At 35.3% G+C, this 22,893-nt stretch overlaps 2 protein-coding genes across 3 annotated transcripts in view; both read left to right on the forward strand.

Annotated features, from left to right (window-relative positions):
• The window catches only part of ABCG8 (ATP binding cassette subfamily G member 8), a 451,150-nt gene that overhangs the window by 424,934 nt on the left and 3,323 nt on the right, over positions 1–22,893 (forward strand). The window lies entirely within an intron of this gene.
• The window catches only part of CAMKMT (calmodulin-lysine N-methyltransferase), a 195,059-nt gene that overhangs the window by 158,901 nt on the left and 13,265 nt on the right, over positions 1–22,893 (forward strand). The window contains exons 7-9 of the mRNA XM_065754724.1: positions 2,823–2,889; positions 15,684–15,758; positions 22,224–22,287. Of these exons, the coding sequence (XP_065610796.1) occupies positions 2,823–2,889; positions 15,684–15,758; positions 22,224–22,287 (206 nt within the window). The remainder of the gene's footprint in view (positions 1–2,822; positions 2,890–15,683; positions 15,759–22,223; positions 22,288–22,893) is intronic.

A 22,893-nucleotide genomic window follows, 5' to 3' on the forward strand; every position in this document is an offset into this window, starting at 1 on the left:
TATACATTAAAATAATCTTGTTTAAAAATTACTGTTTACATCTTCCCTTTAAATTTCTTAGGAAGCTTAAATTACATGCCAGTCATACTATAATATCCAAAAATTACTTTCCAAAAAGTGAAAGTGGTTGTCAACAAAAAAGAAAAAAATCACTGTCAGAAGCCAGGAAATCACCAAGCAAGCCTGCTAATTATTCTTAATGGGCAAGATGAGCACATTAAGAAACAAATGAATACATCAGTGAAATGTAATTGAAAATCGACCTGGCAATAGTGCATTGCTTCTGAGAATCTGCCTTTGTATTATCATCATCATCATAATTATTGTTGTTTTTGTTGTTGTTATCGCTATTCAGTGAGCGTAACTAACAGCCTTGCTTTGTGAAGTCTCAAGCTTTTGAGGATTTGATTTTTCTTTTCATTTTTGACAATTTTTCACATTATTCTCCATTTCATACTGGCATATGAAGTATTCACGTGTATGTTGTGAATATCGGTATTAGGATATGTTATTGAAATAGTGCAAGCTAATTCAATTGATGAATGTGTTAATTTCAAATCATTGCTGTGATTTTAAACACTACACTGTAAAATATGTTGATATATTTTATATAATCAGTGGCCTTATGCATGAGGCTTATGGAATTTTTTAAAAGACATAATAATTTCCATTACTAAGCCATTTAAAAGATTTCATTTTAATTCATTTCTTTTCCCTATTGTTGGCAGATTCTAATTGTTTAGCAGATCATTCACATTGCCAGATCGATGAAATAAAGATGGATGTTCTTGCTCTTCCAGGTTCATTCAAAACGTCATCCTTGATTTTATCTAAGTTTTTTCATGATCACTTAAATGCAAAATGCAGACAGCATTAAAAAAAGAAAAAATGTAGATATTTACGTCAAATATTGAAGATTTACATAGGCAAAGTATCAGATTCATTCCTCTTTGAAATTCTGGGAGATATTCATCGAGTTACAAATTTTCCAGTTTAGGTCATTTCTCTGACAGATTTCTCCAGAACCCTGAAAGCATCTCTACTCACTTCATCACAGCCATATCTGAGGATACCGTTCATTTTTGTAAAATTTTGTCTCTTTTGTCAGAGAGGCTGTGTACCTTCTGCCTTAGCTCTGTTTCACACCACGCAATAGTGACTTGAACTGCTGTCTAAAAGCATCAATAATACAAAACATTGTTGCAATGCACTATAATGGCCATTAAAATATAGTGTATGGATCTTTCAACAGTCCTGGGAAATTTAGGTTAAAAAGGTCATGTTCAGCTTGAATGCCTGAAGACATGGGCTTATAAATTATTTAAAAAAAAGCTAGTGTTAACATGGTTATAACAATTATTAATAGTTTTGCCCATTTATATAATTTAAGTGAAGTATAGCTGATTTATCAGTAACATTATTTCTATCTCCACTGTAGAACAGGAGGTTTTACTCATGGAATTATCTATGCCTTCCTTTTGCTTTACGAGTGTTGACCATTTATTACTACTTCATAATGCGTATTATGGGAAAGATTTAAAAGGCATGTGCAAAGTCCAGAGATTTTTCTAAACCACTTCTCTGTCATTTCATTTCTAATTTTTGGCTTCACAGAATATCAGTTGTCTTTTCTTCTATGTTGTTTGGATAGAGACTTTTCTAAAATAACATATTTTGAATGGTCAGCATATTTCGGAAGACCCATCGTGAGATTTCAGCATAACAAAGAAGAAGTTCCATTAGTCCTTTTTTAAATTAGCCTGATATTAGTGTTCTGTTGTCTTAAAAGTGCACTTGCAAAGAAGAATTCAATGTATTTTGCATAACTAGAAGCATCCTCCTCATTAGCATCATATATCCTATACTTTAAGAATGAACTATCATTGTCATCTTCATCAAAATTGTCCCTTAAAGGTTATTTTTGATACTTGAGAATGAGTGCTTTGAATACATATGGATTCACACTGGATGCCACTTAATATTCTCGTTACTTGCTACACATTTTACTTGCCAGTGGTTTCTTGCTAACTACAAATGATTGATTATAAAGGTTATCTTCCTAGGCATAGATGACTGAACACTGCTCCCTTTGATATTTTTCATTGAAAGCCCTTGCACTGGTCTGCCTGTGTGGCTACCCAAATTTGTTACCCATCTTCCAGGCTGAAAGAGGCAGAGTCATGAAGCTAAGGGTTTCTTGCAGTACTGATAGGAGAACAAAAAGTGTTTGTTGCTTTATGCTCTCTTCTATGGCAGTTCCACAGCATTCTCAAGAAAGCAAATGAACTAGAAACTCCCTTGCCTACAGGTGAAAGTGCTCCTGATGCATGCTGGATTTCATACTGACAGAGCCAGTAATAAACATGCATACCTTGTGGCAGTACTGAACCTCAAAACCAAAACCTCACTACTGTGATCTAGTGATACAGTTGAAAGCAGCATAAACTAAGCTGCAAAGTGAGCGTGCTAAGGAATTTCTGTAATTTTTACATTTGTAAATAATAATTCCTTTTAAATGTAAGTAAGATAGGGAAATCTTTTTCAGCATCTTCTATAATTACAGCACTAGCAGTTCTGGAAATTGAAGTAGAAATGAAGGAACATTCAATAAAGGTAGGCAAAAAGAGCAAGAGGGTAGGTAGACGTATGGCAGCCAAACCAGACTAGCACTGTGAAATTTATGCTTGTGTACAGACTGACCATTAATACTGTTTAAAGACTAAACAAATTCAAGACATTATGAAGATATTACTGATGGAAAAAAGGATTTTTGATTATTACTGCTCTAGTTTTATATATAATTCTTAACAAACATGCTACAGATGTAAGTGACATCATCACAAGAAACCTAATTGCAGGTGTCTTTAAGGCTCAGAAGGTGTCAAGCTGGTAAGATTCTACTATAGTGTTTTATGGATTCTCGCATATAATTGTATGTTTAATGTAAATGTGTAAATTTGTGACTTATGACTTACACTGACACAGGTGTATACAGCAAGAGTATATATGTTTCATGGTTTAAGTGATGCAAGACAGAAATTTGGAACTATTAAAAATAAACTCAGTTGTTTCCAAGGGCATGCTCTGGTGCATGAAAATTGTAGAGATCCAGAGAGTTTGGTTTCCTATCATCTCCAAAATGATTCCTGATCCACCCTATAATTGATGCCACTGAAGTTAGCTGTTTGACTATTTCCCTTGTCTCCAGGTGTGGCAGGGAGTGGAAACAGGTGAGAATGTGAAGTGTGTTCATCTTTTTAATTCTAAAAGTAAATTTTAAAGCTCTTTGTATTAAAGATAAAGAGTTGTGAAAAAGCACGTGCTCAGAGATGGCTACCTAAGGTGAAATAGAGCATATGCCTGCCTAAATGTTCTTTTTTTTTTCTTTCACGGATTCTAATTTCGGAAGAAGGGCTCTCAGTCCTTATCAAAGTGGACAAAGTAAAGCTGAAAAGGGGCTCGAAGAAACCAAGTCGTTAGAGCTGAATAAGCTTATTAACGTAGTGGGCTGAGCACGTACAATTTCAATGGCTATCATTGACATAATTTATTCTATGATTATGTAGCCATTCTATGTAGAGAAATTATTTTAAGTGAGTCCTTAGGAATATTCTGCCTTCATTGGAGTATATCTGAGTAGAACTTATAGAGATATCTGTGCATCCTAATACTTGTTTCCCAAATAGACAAAGGCCACGGGAGTCCAGGAATAGTCTTTGAGGGCTCCACATGCTGAACACTTGTGAGCAACTTCAGACCTGTGCAGTACATCTGTGCAGAAGCTTAGATTTTGTAGGTTTCCAATTACCATCTACTTTGTATAAGATTTCAGATTTCATCCCTTGTCAAGACTTCAAACCTGGTCTTTTAGATATCAATCAAAAGCACATTTTCTACCCTTTCCTCATTTACATTTATCTAATGCTTAAGGTCATTTGTGATCATTTGAGTGTATTTCAGCATATGGAATCAGTGAATAATAGATTTTGGCTTCATGCTGTGAAGAAAGATTGTGTTTTTACAAGACATGATGTTGTTTACTGGGTGTTAATAATCACTAATTAATAAACATATCTAGACTTTATAAAATATTGCACTATAAGGAGTAAAAATGTCAAGTGTTTAACTTCATGAGTGCAATGGATTTTGGGGTGTTCTTTGCATAAAATAATTAAATTATAAAATCAAATGAAGTACTATATAAAAATATAAGGCTCTCATAATAAAAACTTTGATTTTTACTCCTGAAGACTTTTCCAGGATTGTTGTAGCATTCTAAATTCTCATAAGTATTCTAAAAAATAGTGATCACCGTTCATTTTCCCTTATTATACACATTAATAGTTGCCTTCTTGTGTGAAAATTAAGGTTTTTACATTAAGTTATTTGTAAAGTGCTAATGAAGGATCTGTCCTTCAGATTCAGTGATGATGAAGACAGTAACAACGTTATTTGATCTTTTCTCAAGGCCTTGAAGAAACTTAAAAGGCTGATGTAATATCTGAAATACAAGTCTGACTCTTCCTACTACCCCAGAACTGGAGTTCGCATACAAAAAAACACAATACAATATAATGTTTTATAGGAAAAAACTGAAACACTGGCAAGCAGAGTGACATTAGGTGATTTCTTTTACGTTGTTTAGAGCTAGCAGGTTCTAAATGGTTCATCTAAGTTACATACTTCAGCATTAATTTAATCTGGAGTAGGCACTATGTATTCCTCACTCTTAAGTGCCATTTAAACAGTGTCCAATGAAAATTACAGTATTATAACATCTAACAGATTTTAGGCACTTCCTGCATCTCCTTCTCACTTTTGGGATCTTACATTCTTTTCCTTGAACCAGAAGTAGAAATGATCAGTAGGAGATTCAGTTTGTGATACTTCAGGTATTCAAATCTAGACCTGGAAAATTTGCCAAAAAATGTATAATGCAAAAAGGAGCAATCCATTATCAGCCAAGTGGAGTTAGCTTAGGACAATCTGCCATACATTTATTTATTTAGATTTATACAAAATGCAATAAATTAGCACTTATCTAGCTCTCTGCCAACTCTTGATTGTTGTTTAAAAGTACAGCAATGTAAGCCAAACTGGCAGTTTGTCACATTATGTGTTGTAATAATAGATATTTCGTAAACAGTTTACTTTAGCAACAGCTATGGAATTCTATGTTTATTTTTAGCTTCTAGTAGTATATTCTGAATTCCTTGCTAATGCTTACTGGGAATAGGTACATAAACGCCTCAAAATTTCTAATAATGTCTTAAAATAGGGAAGTGAATTATTAATGTTGTGTATAGGTTTGATGATTTTCATTTTTCTCACAGCTCAAAAATTATCCTTGAACCACTTCAAGTTTATGCCATAACAGTCTTCGTACCATCAGCTCTTACTGGTTTGACATGCATAGCATTATTGCTTTGAACGCGTCTACCACAATCTAATTAGGAATAACAGTTTTAGAATCTGCTCTTTTTCTTCCCTTTTCATGTGGAAATCTCAAAGAAATAGGGATTTATATGTTGCAGAATTTTGAAAAATCGTTGTTATTACATATGACACAATGGAAAAGCTTCCTCAAAGAGAAGGCTTTGCAATATATTCTAAAGGTTAACAGCCTCTTTTATTCTCATCTACCAGGGAGATTGTTCTTCCACCAGACTTGCTTGTCTAAGAAGACTGACTGTTAAGAATAAAATTTGTATACTTATTGCTGGTATGAGACTCTTAGGAGTTTGTCTATTTATTGCCTAAACTCAAAGGAGTTTTAGGCATGGACGAGCCTCGTCTTAGTTGCTAAGAGATTACATTTGACATTAGTATGAGAAGTGCATACAACAGTGAGAGGAATTCCTGTTGCATGATGCACTATTTTATTTAATTAGTAGTAATGTATCGTGCACTCTTGTGTGATCTTATAGTAAGCATTAGAACTCACTCCAAGAATATGCAGTGAAGTGACCAAAAGTGAACTTTCCACCAACTGTACGTTCCAGTACTTTTCCAGGCAGTGGGAATTCCAGATATGGTCAGGGAGTGCCTGATTGTCCCCACTTACTGCACTGATAAGAAAGACAAAAACACAATGCTGATTTATCCTGAGATCATAAAGTGATCCAGGGAGCTACACCACCACAGGTCTCAATAGCAGAGCACTACTACATAGCCATGTTTCCATTCTTATATTAATCACTTCTTTTTCTGTATCTGCAAGCATGTGAATATATTATCTTATTGCAATGTTCTTCCTATAAACCAGCTTTCTAACTGACCTGATTTCAATGAATCATGCAGCAGGTTCTATCAACATAGGGACAGCTTTAATGAAGACTGCTATGTTTTCATTCATCTAATCAATATGTTGCTAATTTCAAACTTTATGAAGCATGTTTATTGAATTCATTGTGTTTGTCAGTTTCATAACCGTAAAGGAAATTTCTTCAAACTGCTCCAGTCTCCCCATGTACTGTTCTTGCATGTGCAGCAAGGAGAAGGCTGCCAGAATAGTTTCCAGCTTTTTTGTTAGAAAGGAAAAACTCCTGGTTACTGCTGTCTTCATTTGATAATTTTGTGCATGTGTAGGAAGAAACAGTGTTCATTTGTTGGTGACCACTGTGATATTTGTAGCTCCCTGTCACAGAAAATTCATCTCAAGTGGAAGCCATTCCATAGCTCTGATCATACTTGCCCTTTTCTGTTTCTTTCCTGGTTTCAGCCTTTCAGATTAGGGTGAGCAGTACTGCATTCAAAATGTGTGCAAATTATATATATATAATTTGTGGCTTAAGTATTCTTTCTGTTCCTCTTATAAAAATGCCCAACAGTGATTGGCTTTTTGACTATAGTTGGTTAGTGTTGTAATGTTTTCATTATTCCATCTGTCATTAAATGAGGAGCTTTCTGATAATCATTATTTTTCTCCACTTCCTTTATGAAACCAGGGTTATTTTTCCTGTTTTCTGCTTTGCATTTATCCATACAGAATTTTGTCTGTCAATTTATTGTCCCAAACCTCAGATTCATCCTTCTGCAATTCTTTACATCCTGCTCTTTTCCTTATTGTCTTGAATAACCTCATAGTGTCAGCAAACTTTGCCACTTCAGTGCTCCTCAGTTGAAAACATGTTAAATAGAACAGGTCCCAGGAAAACCCCATGGATTATCTCCCTCCATTGTGGGAACTAACCATTTACTACTATTCTGTTTCCTGTCTTTTGTTCCACTCTTTAGCCCTGCCAGTACTCTTATCCCATGACTGTCTACTTTCCTTAAATGTTGTTGGTGAAGATTTTTTTCCAGTAGTCCTTTGGAATCAGAAGCAGCTTGTCCTACCCAGTATCACCTTATCTCAATACTTGTTGACCCCTTTTAAGAATTCCTGAAGTTTTGTAAAGCAGGACCTCTTTTTAAAGAAGACATCTTCCATTAAAAAGGAGTTCTGCGATGAAAGTGTCTTCAGTCTCTTCTGCAGTTAGCACATAAAGAATTAATTTCACCTCTCTGAAATGGTGCTATCCTCTGTGAGATCTCATTCTATTTCTGGATCACTAGCTGGCAGGAAGATTTAGAGCAAGAGTACTGTCATTCTTTGTCTGTCTGACTTAATTTTTGAAGTCTGTGGTCCTTGCCTCATTTGGATGCAATTTCAGCTTTGGAGGAATTATATCTTGTTTCTCATAGCTCTCTTTACTGTTCGGCAGTATCAACTGGCTTTCACTGACTTCCAGCTTTGTTGGTCTTTTTTGTGTTCATCTCAGCCATTTGTGTAGGCTTAATAAAATTGCAGTTTATTTCAAATCACATTGTAGTTTTGTCATTTGTCTTTATGTGACCAGGTAAGAATATATGAACAGAAAAAATGGAAAATAAGCAAGATTTGTTGAGAAAATTTTATGTGTTTAAAAGAACAGGGAGAGAAAAGGAAAGTGCTATCTTAAAGTGTAGCATGGCATTATTTTAAATAGCTCTCGGTTAAATTCTCAGCTATATTTTATTATGATTTCTTCTTAGCTTTAAAAGCATCATTTTGGCAAAGATATTCTTGTACTCTCTTGGACTGGACAGGAATGTTGGATGGAGACCATCAGTATAAGAAAACTTGTGTCTTTCTTCCTGGAACATAAAAGGAAAATGTCTGTGAGATGTCAGAGATGTTTGGTTTTTAATTCTTATGCCCTTTTGTGTTTCCATACTTTTTAGCAAAACTTTACATTGTGTTCCCTGGTTCATGGTGTTACCATGGTACATTTGTCTGCCCTACCTTATTCAACAGACAATCAAGTACTTTTTACACACTTTCAGTAGGCTAGCTCCTTCACAGGTACTCTCTGCTAATCTTTGCCACAGACATCTGAGAGTTGAGATAAATGTTAAATTTTGATAAAATGATGCATATGGTGTCATCTTTGCTTATTTCATTAATGTTCTGTTAATATTCGGTTATTCAAACAGTAAACGTGATATTGAAAATGAAAGGGATGTGGGAAAGAGGCACTAAGTGTGAATCAGAATTCAGAAATGAGAGAGTTAAAGGACTCTGTTTACTTAACTTGTCAAAGAAAAGACTTGATTGGTAAGAAATGAATTGATTTTGATCTGAAAGTCTCATGTGAGGAAAAAAATCTTTAATAGAAGATCACTCTAATGTAGCTTACAAGTACCTAACAAGATGTAGAAATTGAAGCTAGACAAATTCAGTAAAGAAAAAAAAATGAGATTTGATATAGAATGATAATACATTAGAACATCTTGCTATGGGAAGTGGTAGTTTCTTAAACAGTGAATGCAGTTCTTAAAAATGTATTAATTTCCCAAGATATATGGGCTTGATGAAGCAGCTTGAAATTTTAGATGATTGTAATGGTCTCTTTTGCCCTCAGAATCTAAACACATGTGAATTGCATAGCTTCTGCTGTTTCAATTTTTTTTCCCCCGTTCAGTCCTTCTGGGTCTTCCTAAGTCACTTTTTTTTATAATTTTTTTTCTTGTTCCCTTGATCCTCCTTCCCATATTCATGGATAGACTTATTTTCCATAGGGCAATAAATTGTCTTCCTTCATATTTTTACTCCAAAACCTTGTTTTACAAATCTTACACTCACTGATCTTAACAGTGCTGGGTGTGCTTATGCTGTCTTGTATTTTGAAATGATGGATTTAATTAATAATAAAGGACTATATTGTAATAAAACACTCTATAATGTCAGTCTGAATTAGAATGTAAGAATCATCAATTTTGTGCGTAATGAACTACATGAAACTTGCTAAAAACTGTAGTAAATCTCCTAAATAAAGATCAATTTAGATTTTATTGATATATAGGAGAGAAAGGAAAAGGCAATTTCACAAACACCAGTGTTTGGGTGTTTTTTATTAATGACATTCTTATACAAGATATTCTCCCTTCTTTAAAAAAAAAAATTATACTTGTGCTGAATGATGGGTACATGCAGTGTATATATTATGCCCCAAATTTTAGTAACAGCAAAATTGTAAGCGTTTGAAGACATATAACTGTAATGCTGCCATTTGAATTTTAGCAAAATACATAGGTCACTCCAAAAGTAAGGCCTCCCGTTTATTTCCATGTAAAACTACAACAGATGCAAAGAGCACAATAACATTATTGAACAGAGCAAATTCTCAGACACAAAACACTATTTTACGCAGTCACCACCAATAGCTGTGCATTTTCACCTGCAGTGAACAGGAGCCTGCATGCTATACTTTTAAAAATCTGCCCCAGGAGAGGAGACCCTCTGCTGCCGTTACTGCTGCTGAAGTGCACCATCCACCTCCTCATTGTGCTCACATCCACTGTTTGGTTTCCACAAACATGCAGGAAGCATCAAGGAATGTCAGTGGGTGACATTCAGTGACACACCTTTGCTTCGTACACACTTCAATGTCAGACACCACAGTGTCAGACTGCCCCTCTGCTGCCATCTGTCACATGGCAGCAACATGTAATGGAATATTGGTGGGAAGGTTCATCCTCTTCTGCCATACCACCAACATCTGCCTCAGATATCGTGGGCCAACATGATCAATTACGAGGCATTACTTTCAGAGCAGCTGTTGTGTGTTGTTAAGGTACTCTTAGAATGAGGAATAAGGGGAGCAAGTAACTTTATTGTCTGCTTTTAAAAGGCAACTTCTAGGCAGGAAAACCAAGATTGTTGGTTTTGTTAGTGTTTTGGTTTTGTGGGGTTTTTTGTTGTTGGTTGGTTGGTTGTTTATTAGGTTCATTGTTTGTTTGTTTTCCTTCATTTTTATTAGTGATTTAATTAGCGATTAATAGTTTATTAATGCGATGAGGCTTCACCACAGATTGTACCAAGCATTGTACAAACACATATCAAAAAGGCAATTTCAGTTAGAAAGTCTATGGCCTAAAACCAGAGATAAATATTGTGAGGAAGGATAACGAGGGTACCTGTAGACAGCATGATGGACAAGGGTAGAGGCACAAGAGTAGCCTAACCTCTTTCTAGGTTTTGTAGGCACTATTTTAAAGGAGAGTTTCAAGGATAATGGAGTAAGTTTGTGACTGTGGATAACAGAGTGGAAGAAAATTGTACAGGTGCTTTCTTGAAAAGCTAAGTGGAAAATGCAGGCTGACATTAGGGCTGATTAAAGAAGGAACCTGTTCTTTCAATATTGAATGAGAGATAGCAAATAGGGAAGTGAACTTTTGTGAAGCATTTGAAAGACAAGACTTGCAACTTACCTGGAAAAATACAAAGGGAAAGGTGACAAGATCATGGTTATAGGCAAGAAAAACAATCTTTGCAGCAGCTTACTGAATAAATATTAATAGGGAAAGACTGCATTTTCCAGGAGAGAACAATATTGTAATGTTAAGATGTTAGTGATGACATGTTCAAGAGTTAAAGTGAGTGGGTAGACAGGAAACTTCTAAGAGATGCTATGCAAAGAAAATTGGCAAAATCTGAACAGAGTTGAGGTTTACAAATATAGAGGAGGGTCAAAACTATATCTAGATTATAGACTGTAATTAATGGCTATGCCCCTAGAGATCAGGGAACAGAAATAGGAATGAAGCCTTGTGATGAACTTCTCACTCACTGAGGCTTTGAAAATAGTTGATTTGTGAGTCTAGATGGCCTGTAGTACAGAATAGGGTAGTAGGATTTGCATTTACAGATGAGATAGCCTAGAAGTGAAATCCAGGGGAAGTTGACGTTGCGATGCAGCGCTACAAAATTATCAGAAATGTGGGAAATTTCCATCAGCAATTGTACAAAAAAATGTTGCATTCGAACTGAGTAGAGGCGTGAGAAAAATGGAAGAATGACTGATGTTGGTTACCTGTGATTTGAGGTTTTAACCTTGGTCTCTTGATACCAGTTACGCATTGTGGGGGATGAAATAATGGAGAAGTATACAGAGCAAAGTGAGAGAGCTAAACTTAGGAAGGCAGAAGATAGAAGAAGATGGAGAAATAAGGACAACCTAATGAGAAATTAAAGACGGGGAAATGATAGCAGGCAAACGTGAAAGACTCCAGAGGAGTTATAATGATAGGTATATGCGTCACCTCTGTCAGTAGTTAATATCCATCTTCATAAAAAACTGAGCAATCTCAAACAAAGATCAAGATGTGAAGAAACATCCCAGAGATGCCTTTTGTTAATGTGTTAATGAACATGCTTGGTTAATATCACAGAAAAAAGTCATATAAATCCCCAGATTCAGTCTTTTACCTGAAGCAGTATACAAACCAATGATAATACTTTTCAAAACTGAAACTAAAACTAAAACTAAAAGAAGAGGTGGGTAGAGAGTAGTTCTAGGTAGATGTTCATCTGCTAACAGGGGCATTTTAAAAAATCTTTATGTCAACTATTAATACAGTTTGAAGCAAGGCAGGCTCTTGTGTCTTTTGTCCTTTCTTCTAATTTTGACTTTTTGTCTGTATCTGCACAGTGACTCTTTTGCTAACTTGAGAGCTACTCTAACCTATGCCATTCATCTCAAAAACATCTCAGAGAGTCTTGGAAATGTTTCAAGTTTCTATTATCCAAGACTTAACTTGCTTTTTGGATTTTTTTTTTAATGTAAGTTACCTGCCTAGACAACCACTGAATAACAGAAGTTGAATAAAAATAGTAATGAGGAACTTGGTATGGGAAATGAAAATCCAGTTAAATCAGGTCTTTTGTTGTAGATTGTTGTGATACTTCACTACTATAAGATAAAGACTGTTGACATTTGTTACACTATCCTCCGTAAATTAGGGTTATTTTACAGGGGAAGTGCTTTAAAACTTTCTTTTTCTTTCCTAATTTGAACTCATGAATGCTCTTATCTGCTATTTCCATTAAAGATGACCACCCAGTGAATTCAGAGAGATTGAAAAACGCAACTTTGTACAGAAATCTTCTCAGTCTTCCCAATTGTTTGGCACCACAGTCCTCATGTTAATATTTATCCCTACTTCTTATTGATTATTAAATAACTAGTAAATAAAATCTGTTCTGAATTTTACCATTTCTGGAAATGGTCTGTTTTATGTCCCCAAATTCAGTATTGCTGGAAAGGAAACAAGAAGAAAGGATTACCAAGGCTTGCATTTTTTGTGATTGCACTCAGCATGATACTGACAGAAAAAAAAAGACTTTTTATGGCATGGCATTGTTTCATTTTATTTTGATTTTATAGGGGAAACTTCATAAAGACTGATTTTTTCATATTTCTGTTGCTAACACTCTTCTGAGTTTTCTTTAAATAGACTTGCAGTCAGCACTTACTTTATGTTGTCTTTGATATTCATTTTAAATCTGACGACTAAGTCCATGAATCGTGTCCTCAACAATCCCTAGAAAAAGTACATAAAGTGCATATGGATTACATGCATTTAGATACATCTTCACATTTCTCAGTGGTTTTGCAGCATCAGTGGATTTTGCTGTTACTCAAATTTAGGAATTGTATTTGGGGTATAGGTAGTCTTATTGATAGTTGATGGTATTTTTACATATCCTGACAGTGATTCGCTGCTTTCCCTGGAATTGAAATTAAATGATTCTGACATCAGTGTTAATGATGTAATAATGCTGACTCTGAGCAGAATTATTTCTGATTCCCTAATACGAGGGGGCATATCTGCTTTACAGGTGCAGGTGCAGATGTATGATTGCGGCTCATGCAAATTTGTAAAAACATTGAACAGGTAGCAGTGTAGATAGGGTAGCCCAGATTAAGCTACCTAACAATTTCCAACTCTGTATTGAGCTTCATGTACCCTAGCTGTGCTTCACTTACTGGTCATATTTACACTTGTCTAAGGATAACAGGGATATACAGCTTGTCATCGCACCTTTCCCAGTGGTGTGCTTACATCCTGAGTGAGATCAGAATTACTCCTGTTGTGTTATTTATGTTATAGAAATTATCTTTAGTTTATGTGGTTATCTCCCATCCACCCCACCCCACCCCGGATGAAGATTTTCATTATACCTTTGAATGCTAATAGCAAAAATTGAATTTAAAAATCTTACATTTCAATTTGTTACTGGCCTTTGCAAAACAACAGTATTGGATCTGGTGAAGAAGATCAACTTGTGCAACTTCAGGCAAGTGGAGGAAGATTGGCTTATGGCTGAGTGTGGGGCCCTTGGCTCGCTCCTTGTTGCAACACACATACCAACCATGTTACTCATGGTCCTGGCAAGTCATCTGCTACAGATTTTGCCCAGCGTTATCGTTTCTTTTCCCTAGCTGCATCATCTGCCTTGTGCCTACAGTGGGCATACAGAGATAACGCTGTGTTCTGGTGCTCAATGCAAACCTGACAGTAACATGAGAGAGACTTTGTTTTCAAGGAGGCTGCCCCCCTAATTGTGTGTGTGAAGTACAGTAAATAAATGGGTTAAAAAAATCATAATTCAAGTCCCTATAGTGGTACTGATCAGATCTCTGTTTCTGTAGCAATGAGAACCAAAGGTAGCCTTTTAAGGCTCACAGTTCGTCTACCAATTCCCAGTTCTGCTTCAAGATTCTTAAAATATTAGAGTGCGTGCTTTAAACCCACAGAACTTACCTTTACCTAATTTTCACCATTCGAACCTAAGTTTCCACGGAAACAGGGTTGAAAAAGCTGCTGGTAGCCAGCAGGCAGCCAGCAGCTGAGAGTGAGAACTCTCCTTTGTCACTTTCCACTACTGGATGCCTGCTGCGTGCCAGTGTGCAAAGCTACCTAGGCTTCTAAAATCTGGAATACTTTCAATTTGGGAGGAAAAAATTAAATTAATCTACTCTTTTCTCTCTTTGGATTGCCACAGTAAATTCCAGGAGGGCAAATGGGCTGATGAGTCCCAGTTTGTTTGGGTACTCTAACACCCACATATTCAAAGCTGTCCCAACCAATTGGACCTCTCCTTTCATAATTTCCACCTTTTGAAAGCATTCTCCTTCAAATTTTGTGTCTGTGCACATATATATACACATATACTGCTACCTTAATTCTCAGTGAGTCTGTCTCAGATGACCTATATATCTACCAACATTTTGCATAAAGTATAGTAAATGAAAAAAATATATTTTTTTCCTGCATGCTTAGTGAACATTTTTGAATGAATGCATTATAACTGATCCTCAGTTAAATATTAGGACTAGGATGTGAATGGAGATGGCTTTTAACCAGAAGTAGATTATAGCTGTGGGAAGACTAAAGGGTCTATTTGGTCAAGACTCATACAAAACTGAGATAAGCATGCACAACCTGACAAGATCAGATTAGACCCTTCCCCCACAAGTGCTTTTCCCATAAATATTTATCTACTTTCTATTAAAAATAACCAGGAAATGAAAAAGAACGATAGGGTTTTCTTTTTCTTTTTTTTTTTTCTGAAAAATAGTGTAGAAATATAATGCAGCTTCAAATCTCTGGGGTAATGATATTTTAAGTATGCCGTAAATTCCAACACTGGTTTGCTTTTTTTTTAAGAGGGAGCCAAGCACCAAAATCCTCTGTGGCAGCTACATAAATTGGCAGTGTTTATAAACAAAAAAGAACTTTGCACAAAAGTGCATCCTTTCCTGTTATTAGTCATCTCAGAATTAAATAACATATCACCTACAAGAGAATAGGTGTTGACAAAGTCAGAACTGCTGTATTTTTAAGCTTGCCTGAGGTGACATAGCCAGCACCAGGGTTAAGCTTGGCATTCTTTCGCCCTGTCCTTCCTCCCCTGAGTCCAAGTGAATGCTCACTTCATCAGTGAGAAACATGGCCAGCTCACCCACCAGATGTGACGAAGATCCATGAGTTCACATTTGGTCTGCAAATTTCTATTTCATTTGGATTGGCAATACCCAGGCTTCAGTTCCTCATGCAGTGGTGCTAGGGGGTGAAAATCTGAGGCTGTACAGGTGTCAATAACTCAGAAATGAATGTTGGTGAGCCACTCATCAGAACCTGTGTGGATTGCCTTTCTGATATAATTAAAAGGTGGCTCTTTGCCTTTGAGATTTTAAACCAAAAAATATACACAATAATATTTTTACATTCATTTTTGAAAGTAACAAGTATATGCTCTTAAAAGCACTCCTGTCTCACATAGAATAATATTAATATTTTTAAAATCTCAAGATGAAAAACAGAAGTCCTTTTTTATTTTTTCTTCATTTAAAAAAAATCTTTTTTTCCTCTAGCATTTTACGATGGGATAATGAGACAGATGTCTCTCAACTGGAAGGACATTTTGACATTGTTATGTGTGCTGACTGGTAAGTACATAAAAATCATAAAACTCATGTTAGAAAAATAGCTTTGCTGGAGTAATTGTACTGTGCTGCTTGCTGATGGCTAAGCAAAGTCAACAAATGAAGCACAAAGCCACCTTAACCTCAACAAATTAATATTCATCTCCATGTGACAGTTATAAGGTAGTCTTCTATCACACAGTAACTTCTACCGCATTATTTCCCAAAGATTGATTTTGAGAAGCATTTCCATTTTCTGGAATTGCCTCTGTTTCATGCTTGACGTATCAGTAAATGGACGACTTAGGCAAATTGCAAATAATTATGGCTCAGTGAGGAACAGTCTGGAGAAAAGGGAGTTTATCAACACAAACAGCTCAATTAGCTTACTTCTTAGGGAAGATCTGACTATTGATATAAGGGGATATATTTTTTGCTCCCTGGAAAATCTTTCCAAGGAAAAAAAGATTTCATAACCCTTTTTTCCCCATGACATTATGCTTCTTAAATCAATTTGACAGCAGTATTTGTAGAAAAAAGGCTTTATGTTTGTTATTTACAGTGGCACGTGTTAATTGTAAGAGAATTCTTCTTAAAAAAAATCAGAGTACACCATTTAATTTGTGAAAAGACAGATACATGTTGCAGTACAGTAAATTGTTTAATAATTTATGGAAATAAATTTTATTGACAGAAACCATTATTGATACTGAATTTGTAGAATTGTGCTTGCTTTATTTACAGCATGCTAACTTTTTAAATGGCAAAATATTAATTATTTTCAATATATAAAGTAAGTGTAAAAAGAGATGTGCAGATTTAATTTAGGAGACTGGTTATTTTAATGTAAGTCTGGCTTTCATTAATATTTCTTATTAACCCTTTAAATGTCTAAACCAGAAAAAGCTGTTTATGTTTTGTTGCACTGCACTACTGTAAAGAACCAAATTCTAAAAACAAAGACTTCCTAGGATAGCTCAGTTCAGCAGATTTATACATCTTAGTGAGAAATAGTTAAAGGAAAAAAGCAAAGGGAAGTGTGAAGCTGTCTATTGTCTTTTCAAACAATGTTCTTTTTAAGTGGCTTCTGATAAAATATTTCTCTAGAGTTTTGGGTGGGCTTTACTTACTTACTTATTTATTTATTTATTTATTTATTTATTTTTGGCGGTGATGGTTTGAGGGTATTTTTATTTTTTTTGTGTGTGGGGGGGGGCTTATTTATTTATTTTTGTTGTTGATGGTTTGAGGGTATTTTTATTTTGGGGTTTTTTGTGTGTGTGTGTATTTTGCTATTTAAGCAAACTCTTCTGATTTCAAAAAAAAGTTATCATTTTTGTATAATACCAGAGAAAGTGTATTTAGTCCTCTTTTTTCCTATTTTAATACCTGTTTGTTTGCAGAATGCAACAGTGCTTCATTTAATTTCAGAGGAGTTCTTTGTTCCCAAAAAGGACAGAGAAGGGTTTCTAACTAATCGCTGATAATGTGCCTCAGAGATGCATCATCTGATTAAAATAAGGAGCTAAACAACACCATATGATTTCAGCAAGTAATTTAGTAAATGCCTTCCTCACCAAATATTAGAATGGATACTCCAGGTTTCATTGCACAGATGAAGTTAATGCTGGGCAGGATTAGATCAGATTAAGTATGAAAGTCAGATCAGAGTGCTGGCGGACATGAGCAGGAGGGCAGCAGTCTTCTCGGAGGCTTAGACAAGGCTCACATATGGATGTTCTCCAGATTATGTGGGTGAAGCAAGGTCTTGCCAAGAGATTTAGAGTTAAATTTGTTCTTCACGCAAATATCAAAACAACCTGGCTGTGCCATCTCTTGTATTCTTGATACTCACACCATGTCATCCTATTTGTGCTGTGAGTACAGCAGAGTGAGACTTAAGTTGGTGGGTTTTTTTCCAGTAATGTTCTTGCTAATACTCCTCCCAGTCTTTTTGGAAAAACTGTAGTTTCTTTAGGAAACAAAGAATCACACATGACAGGTAAAATACATTATGCATTTGCAATCCCTGCATTTTATATGTTTATTTTGAAGCACTTAAGATGCAGGTAAGTGTATAAATATTTATAGATTTCTAAAAAATAAATAGAAATGTGCAGGTTAGTTTAAAGTACATGTTTTTATTCAGAAATTGCCTCTGTTTTCTTATTCCAAGCGCCCATATATCTAATTTAATAAGCATGAAATCCCTTAATGTTTGCTTCTTTTAAAAATCATTCTTTTAGTTACGGACGCTAGATTTTCTGATACATGAAAAAGCTGGGGAAAAAAGTGTTCCATGCTTTATCAAACTCAAATCTTCTTTTCATTTTCATGTATTTCTCCTCTGAGATACAGAATGGGCTTTAGAACCATTGGCAGGATTTTTGCTTTCTGAATTTTTGGGCTGTCAATGAAGAGGAAAAGAAATCTCTTTCTATTCTTGCAGCTCCACAGCTGAAACCTGAAGTATTCAGTGATAAAAACAGATAGGAGAGATTGTATTTAGTTTAACACCACCATATAGCTCATTGTCAGTCAATAAAATCTGGGATTAGAACAGAGAACTATAAAGCAAAAAATCTGACTTCAAATATTAGGTACATGGATAAATTTTTATTGAAGTATTTCCAGCAAGGGTGATATTGTCTGATTCCCTGAATAGCTAACCAGTGGTACTGCTTGATCCCATTTACATGAAAACAAGCTCTATTCATAAACATATTCCAAATCCACATGGAGGTTGAAGTAAAAATGTACATGATTACAACAGGCGGTGATGTGTTTATATTCATATATTTACAGTCAGACGTTCATAAACCTTGTGTGCAGGGGTGGAAAATAAGTTACTTCTCAGAACAGACAGTCTATTAGTTAACAGCTAAATTTAGAAGCTCAACTAGATTATAAAATAAATAAGAGCCAAACAGTGAAAGCTAGTCATTATTTAACCATTCAGGATTTTGACAATAAAAATAGTTTCATGGCTCAGCAGTTCCGAAATAACCTGCAAAATGTCAACTATGAGATAAAAAATAAGGAAAAAAATGTATATCTTGGCAAGTCTACACCTGGAAGAAGGATACATTGGAAGAAATTACTGAAATAAAAGAATTTTTAGTGCATATCCACTCACCTCGATTTTTTAAGGGGCATTTTCAAGGCCAGGTGGGGCTGCCAGAATTCTGAACTTTCATTTGACCTGCACTTATAGGTGCAAAGTCAGGCAGCTGCTGGAAATGTGAGCATAAGTATGACTAGAGAGGACAAATAACAGGTGTCTGTGAGGATGGGCCACAAACAAGACTCATCCAAAACTCCAAAGTGCCTCAGATTTCTGATTGTTTTCTTTGTTAAGACAAATAAAGAAAGTAAGAAAAATGTTACTGAGATTTTTAGTCCAAGAAGACAGTCAGGGCAATTAGGGGAGAGCTAACTGAAAAATCTTTGCCTTGCAGGTTTTTGCAATCTGAATTTTTACACATTATTTTAATGTTGAGACAGAATAAAACCTCATACCACTTTGTAAATGCATAGTATCTAACTTTATTTAGTCAGAGTGATCATATTCTTGAAGTTTGGCACGTGTGCAAGGATTTTCACAGCAGAATCTGGCAGGCCTTTCCCACATTACTTTCATATCTGAGACTCTTGATGAAGTCATGAAGAGTCTTGGATTCACCAGGAATGCAAAACTGAACTTAAAATATTCTTTAGACAGTTTAAAATATACCTTTTTTTTTTTTCCTGTTAATATTTCATTTAATATAGATAAATCGTTAAGCAGGAATACAGTAAGATTTCTTCCTCAGTTTAAAACTATCATTCATGTCTGTTTTCTTGCCCACACTTTCAAGTGCACTGCAATCTGACAATGTAGAAGGTTTTTTTTGGTTTACGTTAGCCATATAGGTGAAGGTCAACTAAAAGTGACTCATACACAGGGCACACTACCTGTACATGCAATCATTTCTGAAGTACACCTGTAAGCTAAGCTCCTTTTCTAGTTGAAAATATACAAAAAGAAGAATAAGTTCACATTGCAGTCTATAAAATGTAAGCATATGCCAGTTGTTGCAAGGCACAAGATAACAGGACAAAGCAGAGGAATGAAATGAACAAAGAATCTACCTTTTTTATTAAATCTTTTGTTATGGCTTGCTTACATACAATTTTGGTGTAAACTTTCATGTGATTTTTGAGATTAACAGCACTGCCTACACAAAGGCCAAGTCATAAACCATGTTCTTGCCTCTTTTCTGCCAGGATCAGAAACTTTTTCTGGACCAAAAAAACTATTTATTCTTGTCCTGGGCTATATTTTTCAAAGGTTCTTTTCTATGTAAACATGAGTTATTTTTTACAGAAAAAAACGTTTATCAATTCTTTAATAGAAAAAACAATACTGAGTCCACCAGTGTGAACCAAGCCAAATTTAAAATGAGGTATGAGAACAAAGTGAGAGTGGTTTAGAACAATATATTACGTAATTTCAATGAGCTTTAAAGGATTTTCCAAGGGGTACATATTCTATGCTATGTTAGTATTTAATCCTACAAATGCTACTGCTAAGAGGAATTGCGTGACTAAATCTCCTTCCATGGGCCAAATCCTATGCCGGACCTATGTGCATCACAGATCATCTGACAAGTTCTTCTGGATTTTCCTCATCCAGGGTATCCTCCAACTCAGAGGGAAGAAGATAGAAATGTTCTTCCATCCTCCTTCTGATCAGAGCACCTGGCAGGTCTCAGTCTGTCTCCTTAAACAGTGAAATATCAAGTGGGTGTCAGGCAGAAATGGTATCCTTGAAGTTGTCCAATCTCTTGGCGGATCACCTGAATATTTGAAGTTCCTGGTGAACAAAGACCTATAGTTTTGTCACTGTAAAGGAATGAGACTGGTAGCAGTAATTGTGCCCCCATCTCATTGTAAAAAGACAGAATGGTATGAAGGTCCCAGAAAAATGAATTCTAGCTCTGGCAAAGTGCATCAAAATTGTGATGCTTCATGCTGAAGAAAATTATTTTTTTAGAGATTCTTTTTGGAGAGAACTCGTGCAGCATATTCAACCTCTTCTGCAGGTGGCCATTTTCCTGACAAAGTAACATCTTATGGTATCATCTATCTGCATGGAGATCTATTTGAAATGAGTGTGACTAAAGCTCCCAGAAGACATTACAGAGATCAACTGCTGTTTCAATGAATTAAGTTTAAATAAATATTTCTCCGTTTCTTCCAATAAGATTAATCAAAGTTGAAGAGCAGCTATCATGCCGACTGCTAAAACTTGAATTTCCTTTTCGGCAGCCCGTCAGTTAGTGGGCTTATCATCCAGGACTTCAGTATCTGCCTGAAGGAATTAAAAATGCCACACTTCTATACAAAACGTTCTCCAAGAAATGTGTGGGTAGGTGGATAACCAGTCTAACACATTTTCCAACAATATGGGGATCTGCCGGTTTTTATTGATATTTAGTTGCTGAGAAGCCTTTTTATTTTCCTGAGTGGGAAAATTTACAGTTCTTACACGGCTGCTTCACCTTTTGATACTTAATGCTGTATTCTCTTTGGTATCTGTGTAGTGTCCTTACTTAAATATCCACACATATTCTGTTATTACTGACTGGCAGGCCACTGTTGCATTTGGAAATTTCAAACGTGGAAGGAAATCATCCACCCTTCAGAAAGTGTTATTTTAGTAAAAAGTAATGGAGACTGTAGAAAAAGCACCATCAAGAATGGACAAAATGCCAAACTTGAGCTTGACAGAAACTGAAGTAGTTTTATTACAAAGAATGAAAAATAATGCAATAAAAGGGCTCAGCATGTTGGCAACATTGCATGAGAAAAATGGACTTTGTTGCTGTCAGTACAGGATATGAAGGATTTCAGTCTTGAGGGAGGACAACTCTGTATGATCTCGGTCATTGTGTCTGAACAGCATTTGAAGGAGTGAGGAGTTAGGGGATTGTAAAAATTTATGTGAAAATATAGACATAGATATAAAAATAAGAAAAATATGCATAATACATAATAATTAATTAATAGTACAACTGTAAAGGGAAGAGGAAAAAAATACCTTTAATAATAGCACCCAAAGTACAACAGAAGATAGTTCTAAAAATTCCACCCTCCCTTGTACAGAAAGCATGTAAAATGTTAGCTTTCTATCACGGTGTATTGGTTCTGATTTCTGATAGGGTAGTATTTTAATAGCATGTATATGTGATCTGTGAATTTCAGCCTTACAAAGGTTTGTGCTGATATTTGAGCTTTGGTTTAGATGATATTTGCTTCCGGCTTCACCTATTTTTGTTTATTTTTTTAATTAAAAAGTACTTGAATTGGACCACAGAAATGTAGACCACAGTTTCTCTTTTACAGCATTGTGTAAACATATGTAATTAGCCTTGTACTTATCTGCATTAGTATCATTAGAATTGAAAACCCATTTTAATCTGGATTCTGTTCTCTTCTCAATGTCAGCCTGTTTCTGGACCGGTACAGAGCTAGCCTTGTTGATGCAATAAAGAGATTACTCCAACCCAGTGTAAGTATGTTTCTATTTTCTCCTGAACACTGGCTTCAGAATAATTAGTCTGTGCACAATGATTGAGAGAGTAATGGAATGGCAGGATTAATGTCATGTAATACTTTAATACTTATTATGTCCAACTTCAATTGAGTCTTCTAATCTATCAGATTCTTTCCTAATCATAAACTAGGAAACTTCTTATACTTGGCCTTCTGATAAGGAACACAGTGGGTAGTAAAATAAATGAAACCGCTTCAAAGATAGCATGAGATTATTTTTATCAAAGCGTTTCTCAAGTATTTTCCTTTGATAATAATGTCTTCATATTAAAGTAAAAGTATGATATTGAAAGTTTTTATGTTGCCTTCTGTCATCTGTAATCCCTTCAATTGTAACCTTTGTCATTGTGTATTTATTTTTTATGAAAGAATATTTTGTCTTTTCATTTCTGTTTATATGAAAGGAATAAACCCCTTATGCATATGTTGTAGCACAAAACTTTTTTTTTCATAGTTGAAGTAAGCCTTGTATTTACATGTTTTCTACTTCAGAACATAGTGAAATCAAGCTCTTATTAAAGTGCTGCATGTTCTATATGAGTATCACTGAGAAAATATTTTA

The sequence above is a fragment of the Cyrtonyx montezumae genome, unplaced genomic scaffold (assembly GCF_038088225.1).
Source record: "Cyrtonyx montezumae isolate F1298 unplaced genomic scaffold, pur_monq_1.0 scaffold_0, whole genome shotgun sequence".
Taxonomy (NCBI): domain Eukaryota; kingdom Metazoa; phylum Chordata; class Aves; order Galliformes; family Odontophoridae; genus Cyrtonyx; species Cyrtonyx montezumae.